The following is a 10180-nucleotide window of genomic DNA, read 5'->3' on the forward strand; positions in this document are numbered from 1 at the left end:
AAACCCTTAATTATGTAATGGACCCTAAAAATAACCCTTGAAGAACCTCAGAGTGTCCGTACCAGTTGGGAAAATGTGTAACATCACGTTAGAAACACCACAAGTGAAAACAGCAGCATTTAAAGTCAACAAAAGGTCCATTAAATATTATCTAGTATTAACGGTATAGTTATATATTATTACTTTTTATACTATTGCCTTCCGGCATGTTGCTATTGTGCCCGTTTCCACGGTTACAACACCTTTCCGCGTAGACTCTCTTCTGAGCCGTCACCATGTGCTGTAATTACCGTAATTCCAATATAACATGAGAACACGCCACTTTCTCAGTAGAAGCAGTTTGACTCAATGACGCATCAAGGCGTGATGTTCCTGTGTCTGTGCTACATCCAGGCTGTGACGTTTACGGATAAACTGTGTTGATTTGAGTAAAATCACACGTTTTCCACGTACAAGTAATTCCTCAATCCCACGACAGAACCTTGGCAGCACAAATAGGGCACTCGAGTACCTTCCTGCAGTCCAGTTTAAGGCAGATTAAAGAAGAATTACAAATCAAACAAGTTTAGATGATGAAATTAGATGAGTGCAGTACCATTAGGAAAGGGCGTGGAAAAAAAAAAAAGGTTTCGATATTATATAAAATACACCCTCGTGATGCCTTAAGCATAGAAATCGACCGTTTCTCAAAAGAATCTCTTTCAGTCATCATCCCACACTGGGATTTTCTGTCTGGTCAAGTCTCATCCCAAAGTCCAGTCCTCACCCTCGCTGCCTCTTGGCTCCATCCTGTTTTTTCTCCTCCGTCGGCTTTCTCGGGTGGAGCAGCAGGAGGTCACGCCACGCCACGCCACGCCCCGCCCCACCGCCTGGCCTTACTGCTCCGCTTGGCTGAAGTCATAGCAGAAGTTCAAGTTGCTGGGCGGTTTGGGGATGGGTGGGGCAGAGTCTGGGATGGGGACATTCTCAAGGTCTAGGAGGCGGAGCTTGATCTCCATGGAGAGGAGGATCTCCAGCTCACTGCGCATGGAATCACTGCTCATCTCCTTCCCCAGGAGAACGTTCAGGCCATCTGTCCACAAGCAAAACTGAGAGAGAGAGAACAGAGAGGTGTGTGAGAGAGAGAACGAACAGAGAGGGGTGTGTATGTGTATATGAGAGAGATGAAAATGGAGTGGGTGAATGGAAAGATGAAATTTAACTCACGTCTGTTCTGGAGGAGGCGACGAAATTCAGGTTGTACTCCTCAACATCGTACGTAATACTGAATGCCAGATCCAACATCTCCTGCAGGATAAACACACCATTAATACGCTCTCGAGACTCAGACTGGGGACTTTATACAGAGTCAGCACTCGACACGTCTCAAATCTAATCCAAAACCATCCGGGGTTTTTTTTTCCCCTTCTTCCCCCTCCACCCAGATATGAAGTAAAGAATTTCAGGCATCCTCAAGTTGAAGCTAATGTTTTTCTGATACTTTTTAAAATATAATTTACAAATGAATTCACAGTGATATTACACCACATCTAAGACACTCATTATAAAATACTAACTCGCAATTTAATTCTATAGAGATCTTGCATGTGACGTCACAGCCGATCCAGATTGTGACAGACGCCATCGTGTCTGTCACAGCCGATCCAGATTGTGACAGACGCCATCGTGTCGGTCAAACGCCATATTCCGCCTTCTACTTCTGGTTCTACTTCTGTTTTTACTTCTACCTTTTCTTCTGGAAAACCCTACTATATACAATTCTACTACAACGGCTGCGGCTACAAGCTCTCCCTACCTGTGCACGGTTTTTATGTTTTTTGTGTGTATTTTTGCGTGTTGTTCGTCTGTACCGGACTTCAATATCCACTACAACCGTATGGACTTACTGGACATTGGTTTCCAGCAGAAAATGACGGTTTGTAGCGATTTCCATCGCATGCACAACATTCCGGACGAGACCAGATTGCGAGACCAGCGGGGTCTCCGTGGATTGTTATCGGAAGCAAAGGGAAGGAGGCGGCGCCGGGAGCCGAAGCAAAAGCGAGGCTACAGGCAGAGCCGGCCTGTTGACTAAGCTCAGAAAACAGCTACTCAAACCTCCACTGCCAAGCCTCTACCTCTCCAACGCCAGATCCATGTAAACAACACGGACGATTTGGAATTACCTTATTCTATAATCGGCTGGTCAGTGCTATACTCAATACTTAAGTGACTTACCCATCCAGTGAGGATCATTTTCTTGTTTACAAGATGCCACATCTGAGTCGCTGACAAATCCTGAATTTCTGTAAAGATAACTGTCCGGAGATTTATAAGCACGCAGTGCTTCACCACTGAACAGCGAGGGAAAGTTAATGAGGTAATCATACACGTCCGGGTATTCCGCTGGCAGTTCAAAATCCGGTCGTGAAAACTCCGTCCGGAAAGCCATAAGGGTCATTAATCTGTAGCTCGTTTATTTTAGACATATATCTAGTTATCTGTTCATTAGAAAAATGAGCCGTGTAGTCCGTCGGTTGAAATTGATCCATTCTGTACACGAGTGCAGCAGTATTCAGCGGTGTTTTTGACCGACACGATGGCGGTTGTGTACTTTCCGGTCACGTGACTTCAAGATCGCTATAGCTGGGGGGGCGGCACGTTATTTCATGTACATTTCCTCAACAGCTAACACAACGTTCCATCTTGTCCTGTGTGTCGACCTGTCACGCCAAATCATTCTAAAACACATTCCATTCCAAAAGAAAAATAAATTACACCAGATTTATTAAAACACTCCTGAAGTTTTTGACCACTTTAATCAGAATTGAAGACAAGATCATATTATAATAAGTTCAATTTATATAGCACCTTTCACAAACCCAAGGACGTTTTACACAGGAGTTACACACACACACACTAGGAAGAGTAGTGTGAGGGAAAAGTGATGGTGTTTAAACTGTTAAATAAACTGGACACCAACAGGAATGCCTTCAATTTAATCTTCATCCCAAAAAAAAAATCCCAGATTGTATAAATATTAGTGCTGTCAAAAATGTCGCGTTATTAACGCATTAACTTGACTCAATTTTAACGGCGATAATTTTTTTATCGCGAGATTAACGCTCTGTGACATGATGTAGGTTTTTCATAAGCTTTTGAAACTGCCAGGAACTTGGAACAGAGACTTTGGTTAGAAAAACGATAGCAGCTAGATTGTAATGCCACGCCCCGCACAGCCAGAGTCCTCTGCCCTCCCCCGAAGAGCCACGGTGCTCGGCTTAGGTTTCGTTTTCCCATCGGCGGCTCCAGCCGGACTTTGCAGTGGCTGTGACAAGACGTGTTATGCTCTGCAATAAAAAAAAAAAAACATTGGTACAACCAGTGTTCGAACTATACCGATATTTTCAGGGGGTCCCTTGCTTGCGCTTGTCTCAGAGCGCGGCTCTCCATCGTGCGCTCACTTCGGATATGCAAATGCTTCCCGTTACACACGATTGCTATGTCAATAAACATCATTTTGCCAATATTTTAGAGACCCCCCCAACATTTCCCAAATCACGTTTTCAAGGGATCTCATGTCTGTTTCAGGGGCTCTCGGATCCCCCGAGTACCCCCGTAGTTCGAACGGTGAGCAAGCCCATTCACTTTTTTATGCTGATAAGAGAATTACAATGGTTTTTCATGTGACAAAAATGTGCGATTAAATTGCGATTAATCGCGAGTTAACTATGACAGTCGCGACATTAATCGCGATTAAATATTTTAATCGCTTGACAGCACTAATAAATATACAAAATCACAACCGTTCCTGTTCATCCACGTCGTTAAAGCACCATTTTATGTTCTTCATTTGCACACTGAAACATGATGGTCTTTTTTTTTTTAAACAATGCAGCATCACTTCTCCCCCGGTTCCCTAGTGTGGTGATCATTTCATAAAAAATAAAAATGAATTTAATGCAACTTTAATAATTACTAAGTGCTTCTTAACAGGGACCTCAAAAGTATTTGATACAATGTTAAAAAAAAACAGAATAATTATTTCCGTTCCAAAAAACAGAACTTGTTAAATTGTATTGACAAAATTTTAAACGTAGCTTTTTTTTTTAAAAAATAAAAATAAATACATTTTAAGGGTGGGGGGGGGGGGGGGTGCACATCAGAAGAAAGAAGAGCAACGAACCTTGGTTTGCTTGCCCTTGTTATCTTTCATGTGAGGACAGTCTTTTCCAGTCAGCAGGGCTTTAATATCTGCCACAGGAACTGGGGAAAAATGAGAGGGGGGAAAAAAAAATGCAAAGTGATTCAAAATATACAGCACAAACAAGCAATAAATAAATACATTTTTTAGAAAAATGCCGCATAACAGAAAATTTCTATAGAAAAAGGATGCACCAATAAAATTTGAAAATAATCAGTTGAAAGGTTTGTATCTATCACACTTTATTAATATTTTATAGACCATTTTGTTTCAGAGTATAATCTCACACCAAATTAGGGTCAATGTAAATTTCCGAAGGGTGCACAAACTTTTGCACTCCACCGCAACACTGCTTTCTTTAGTAAATTCGCTCTTGACTGAATCAGTGTGGAGGAAAGTGCGAGCGCGTCACTCACTCTTGTCCTGTAGACTCTCGATGGACGGCGTCTCCGTCTCCTCCTCCACGTCTCCATAGTGCAGGACTTTGTGGTTCGGGGAAAGCCGACAGTACCACAGCTTATCTGAAATTAACAGTGGCCAATTTTTAAAATAAATTAATTTAAAAAACAAAACAAGCCCAGGGCGGCACGGTGGTGTAGTGGTTACTGCTGTCGCCTCACAGCAAGAAGGTCCGGGTTCAAGCCCCGGGGCCGGCGAGGGCCTTTCTGTGTGGAGTTTGCATGTTCTCCCCGTGTCCGCGTGGGTTTCCTCCGGGTGCTCCGGTTTCCCCCACAGTCCAAAGACATGCAGGTTAGGTTAACTGGTGACTCTAAATTGAGCGTAGGTGTGAATGTGAGTGTGAATGGTTGTCTGTGTCTATGTGTCAGCCCTGTGATGACCTGGCGACTTGTCCAGGGTGAACCCCGCCTTTCACCCGTAATCAGCTGGGATAGGCTCCAGCTTGCCTGCGACCCTGTAGGCGTGTCATATCACTGGAATCCAGGGCTTGGAACCAAATTGGTCATGGTGTCTGAGTGGGCGGGGCGTACTCTGTCTCACCTGTCAATCACAGGGCCGCTAGGCAAACATGGGTGGCTGTGAGTACATGTAAGTGAAAGAGCACGGATAAGATAGCGCTTATCTTTTATGAGTGTGTTACGCCACCCTGTGATGCAGCACGAGCAGCGGATGGCTGACTTCACGTGACTCAGAGGAACACTCCTCCATCCACCTGCCGTTTTCTGCAGTTCTCGAAATCAGCCAATCCTTCGACGGCAGCACGATGCATCAAATCACACAGATACAAATCAAGAGCTTCAGCTAATGTTCACAATGTTCAAACATCAGAATGGGAAAAATTGTGATCTCAAATTTTGTGTGACTGTGGTACGGGTGTTGGTTTGAGCCAGATGTGTATGAGGTTTGAGTATTTCAGAAACTGCTGATCTCCTTCCTGGGGTTTACACACACACACACACACCAGTCTTTGCAGAGAATGGTGCAAAAAACAAAAAACACATTGAGTGAGTGAGCGACAGTTCTGTGGGTGGAAACAAACGCCTTGTTGATAAGAGCGGGTCAGAGGAAAATGGACAGATTGGAAGGATATAGTAACTCATATAATCACTCTTTACAACCATGGTGAGCAGAAAAGCATCTCAGCATGCAACAGAAAACGGAACACATCGGGTTCCACTCCTGCAGCCAAGAACAGGGATCTTAGAATCAAGAACAAGATGAATCGTATGCTTAAAAAGGCAAAGTCGTGAACTTGTTCTTCTGGTAGCTATTAGCAATTCAGTATTCGTCCACTAGAGGGCGCGCACCACGATCTCACAACTCGTCTCGCTGAATGAGCCGTAATTCCACGCCACATCACATACTGATGGAAGACTGCAGAAAAGGCAGCCATTTTGTCTGCTTTCTGAAATTTAAAGTGACAGTAAGCGATATTTTAAGTCAAAATTACATTTTGCGTGTGATGTGATTCCTGCACTGTCTGATGGAAACGGAAGTAAAGGCACCTCACTGCGAGATGGAATGAGGTTTATTTCTTTTAAAAGGTGGATTCACTTCTCATGAATTCTCACAGACTTCTCGGATGTCTTAAGGACAATAAAAAAGGGGAGGGGATTTGAGGAACGTGTAGTGTTCAGTGTAGGAGTGGGTGGATGATCAAAACGGTCGAAAAGCTTGGACCTGGTCCGACTCTGATTAGGTCTGATCGTGTGCGAGGGCGGAGTTTCTCACCTTGTCTCCGGCGGCTGCTGATTTTGCGAAACAGAGTGCCGTGACACAGACGGTTCAGTCTCTGCTGCCTGATCAGCTCCAGCAACTCCGGCTTCAGACGCTCCTTCAGCTCGCTGTGCAAATTAACACACACACACACACACACACACACACACACACACACACCTGTTATACCCTCCTCTTCTTAAAGGGATGTTTTGGCAAAGAAATTCGTTCAAATTCATGTTTGGTGTCAGACGTTCGCTTTTTTAGTTTTGCGCTGGAGATAAGTAATAGCAAATCTCTTTTATATTCGCTCTTCAAATAACTTTATATACAGTGGTGCTTGAAAGTTTGTGAACCCTTTTGAATTTTCTATATTTCTGCATAAATATGACCTAAAACATCATCAGATTTTCACACAAGTCCTAACAGTAGATAAAGAGAACCCAGTTAAACAAATGAGACAAAAATATTATACTTGGTCATTTATTTATTGAGGAAAATGATCCAATATTACATATCTGTGAGTGGCAAAAGTATGTGAACCTTTGCTTTCAGTATCTGGTGTGACCCCCTTGTGCAGCAATAACTGCGACTAAATGTTTGCGGTAACTGTTGATCAGTCCTGCACACCGGCTTGGAGGAATTTTAGCCCGTTCCTCCGTACAGAACAGCTTCAACTCTGGGATGTTGGTGGGTTTCCTCACATGAACTGCTCGCTTCAGGTCCTTCCACAACATTTCCATTGGATTAAGGTCAGGACTTTGACTTGGCCATTCCAAAACATTAACTTTATTCTTCTTTAACCATTCTTTGGTAGAACGACTTGTGTGCTTAGGGTCGTTGTCTTGTTGCACGACCCACCTTCTCTTGAGATTCAGTTCATGGACAGATGTCCTGACATTTTCCTTTAGAATTCGCTGGTATAATTCAGAATTCATTGTTCCATCAATGATGGCAAGCCGTCCTGGCCCAGATGCAGCAAAACAGGCCCAAACCATGATACTACCACCACCATGTTTCACAGATGGGATAAGGTTCTTATGCTGGAATGCAGTGTTTTCCTTTCTCCAAACATAACGCTTCTCATTTAAACCAAAAAGTTCTATTTTAGTCTCATCTATCCACAAAACATTTTTCCAATAGCCTTCTGGCTTGTCCACGTGATCTTTAGCAAACTGCAGATGAGCAGCAATGTTCTTTTTGGAGAGCAGTGGCTTTCTCCTTGCAACCCTGCCATGCACACCATTGTTGTTCAGTGTTCTCCTGATGGTGGACTCATGAACATTAGCCAATGTGAGAGAGGCCTTCAGTTGCTTAGAAGTTACCCTGGGGTCCTTTGTGATCTCGCCGACTATTACACGCCTTGCTCTTGGAGTGATCTTTGTTGGTCGACCACTCCTGGGGAGGGTAACAATGGTCTTGAATTTCCTCCATTTGTATACAATCTGTCTGACTGTGGATTGGTGGAGTCCAAACTCTTTAGAGATGGTTTTGTAACCTTTTCCAGCCTGATGAGCATCAACAACGCTTTTTCTGAGGTCCTCAGAAATCTCCTTTGTTCGTGCCATGATACACTTCCGCAAACATGTGCTGTGAAAATCAGACTTTGATAGATCCCTGTTCTTTAAATAAAACAGGGTGCCCACTCACACCTGATTGTCATCCTATTGATTGAAAACACCTGACTCTAATTTCACCTTCAAATTAGCTGCTAATCCTCGAGGTTCACATACTTTTGCCACTCACAGATATGTAATATTAGATCATTTTCCTCAATAAATAAATGACCAAGTATAATATTTTTGTCTCATTTGTTTAACTGGGTTCTCTTTATCTACTTTTAGGACTTGTGTGAAAATCTGATGATGTTTTAGGTCACACTGATGCAGAAATATAGAAAATTCTAAAGGGTTCACAAACTTTCAAGCACCACTGTACAACAGTCTGTCTGTTTTTTTTCACGTTTATATTATCACATGCATCACCTCTTTCTTTTTGCTGCAATTCCTGCTTTTACGGTAACTGGCACCTAATGTCTAGTTTTGTCGAATGATCCCATTCTGCGCTGAAGAAAAACATGATTCCGGTCATTCAAGATGGCCGCCTCGATAACATTTAACAGTTATTCCACGAAATCGAGTCGTACATGAGCTGATAGCAGATGAGGCGCGTAGCACCGAGTTATCTATAATCCATGTACAATGAGATTGAGTGGAATAACTGTTTTATTCTATCCACATTCACTGGATTTTGAGAAACACAGCATTTTTATTTTTTGCGAATTCGATAAATTAAAAAAAAAACTTTATACAAAACGTCTGACAAAATAATTTTCGCTTAGAATGTAGGCAAACCGGCGAAATAACAGGAGCAATCTGTGAAAAATGCGATAATTATTGGAGAAAAAAAAAAGATAGGATCTTCCCATCAAATTCTTTCATTTCATATTTTGTTGCTTCTTTTTTCATATTTTTGGGGATTTGTTTTCGAGTAGAGTTTTTATTTCGTCCTCGGTTGGTTCAGCAACACGCGCCGCCATTTTGTTTTTCTCTACTCATGGTATATGAGCTGATATCCTAGTAGTAGAGTAGCCAATCAGAGCGTGCGATTGCTCATATCCAGTGAATGTGGATAGAATTATATACAATTATACAATTCATCTCCACGGTAGGGGTGGAACGATACGTCAAAAAGATCAGGATCCTCAAAGACATTTCTGCAGGACATATGAATAGCTTTTTCTCTAGAAACTTCCAGACAAACATTAATAAACTTGGTTGATTGTAATTTATATTTTATGCATACAACTTTTTAAAAAAAGTGTTAAATTAAATTTAAAAATTGAAAGGATGACATTTTAAAATCTGTTAAGATGATATTCTAAAGATTAAGTACAAAACTGACAAAAAAAGAGGCACTTTAAAATGAATACAAATACATCATGATATACACAGCATCTTAGAAAATCATACTGTGACCCAATTTATCACGATATCGATATTACATCATCGTATCGCCCAGCCCTAATACACAGTGACGTTTTCTTCATGTGCATAAATTACAGCGAGTTCCAACAACTTAAACCTCATCATTGAAGACCCGGAGTCATTTTAAAGTAGGGCTGTGCGATATATCGAATATACTCAATATATCGCGAAAACTCTGTGTGCGATACATAAAATTATTATATCGTAACTATCGAGTATTTTATGGTCATCTTCCGACTTGTTTGTTTAAAACCTTGTCCGGTGGTTTTCTCCCTGTCCCTCAGGCAGTAACGTGAGAGGCTGCCTAAGGGTAAAGAAAACAATAACGTCACGCACTCGCCAACCAATCCTGGTGCTGAAAGGAACTTCCGGGAAGATTTTCTAGTTTCGGTTGTGTTGCCAGATTGGGCGGTTTTAAGTGCATTTTGGCGGGTTTTGAACATATTTTGAGCTGGAAAACGTTAGCAGTATCTGGCAACACTGCCGGCGGGAAGATTTCCTGGTTCCGGTTTACAGCGCTGACTCAGTTCGTGCAATCGCTGGTGTTGCATAGGCTACCGTGTAAGCTCTGTCAATTTCAGCGACAAATTACTTCCTAAAAGAACTAGTAAGGGGTCAGTCAACTGGCATTTTTTGGATATCGCGAGGAGGACGTGGAACAGCAAATACCAGTTTGTAAAGTGTGCAAAAAAAAAACAAAACCTGTCATCGCGAAAGGCAGCAGCACTACAAATATGTTCCATCACCTGAAAACTCAGCCGGTACAGTATGAAGAGTCTCTTAAACTCTGAACTACTTGCCCACGAGCTAAAACCCCCCACGAGCTAAACAAATG

The 10180-nt window shown here is 42.3% G+C and overlaps 1 protein-coding gene across 1 annotated transcript in view; it reads right to left on the reverse strand.

Annotated features, from left to right (window-relative positions):
- Nucleotides 1-351: 351 nt before the first annotated feature.
- elmo3 (engulfment and cell motility 3) overlaps nucleotides 352-10180 on the reverse strand; it is a 95131-nt gene continuing 85302 nt past the window's right edge. The window contains exons 17-21 of the mRNA XM_060928441.1: nucleotides 6374-6486; nucleotides 4600-4704; nucleotides 4166-4245; nucleotides 1207-1287; nucleotides 352-1088 (exon numbers count right to left, since the gene is read on the reverse strand). Of these exons, the coding sequence (XP_060784424.1) occupies nucleotides 876-1088; nucleotides 1207-1287; nucleotides 4166-4245; nucleotides 4600-4704; nucleotides 6374-6486 (592 nt within the window). The 3' untranslated portion in view covers nucleotides 352-875. The remainder of the gene's footprint in view (nucleotides 1089-1206; nucleotides 1288-4165; nucleotides 4246-4599; nucleotides 4705-6373; nucleotides 6487-10180) is intronic.

This window comes from Neoarius graeffei, chromosome 8 (genome assembly GCF_027579695.1).
Source record: "Neoarius graeffei isolate fNeoGra1 chromosome 8, fNeoGra1.pri, whole genome shotgun sequence".
NCBI classification, from domain to species: Eukaryota; Metazoa; Chordata; class Actinopteri; order Siluriformes; family Ariidae; genus Neoarius; species Neoarius graeffei.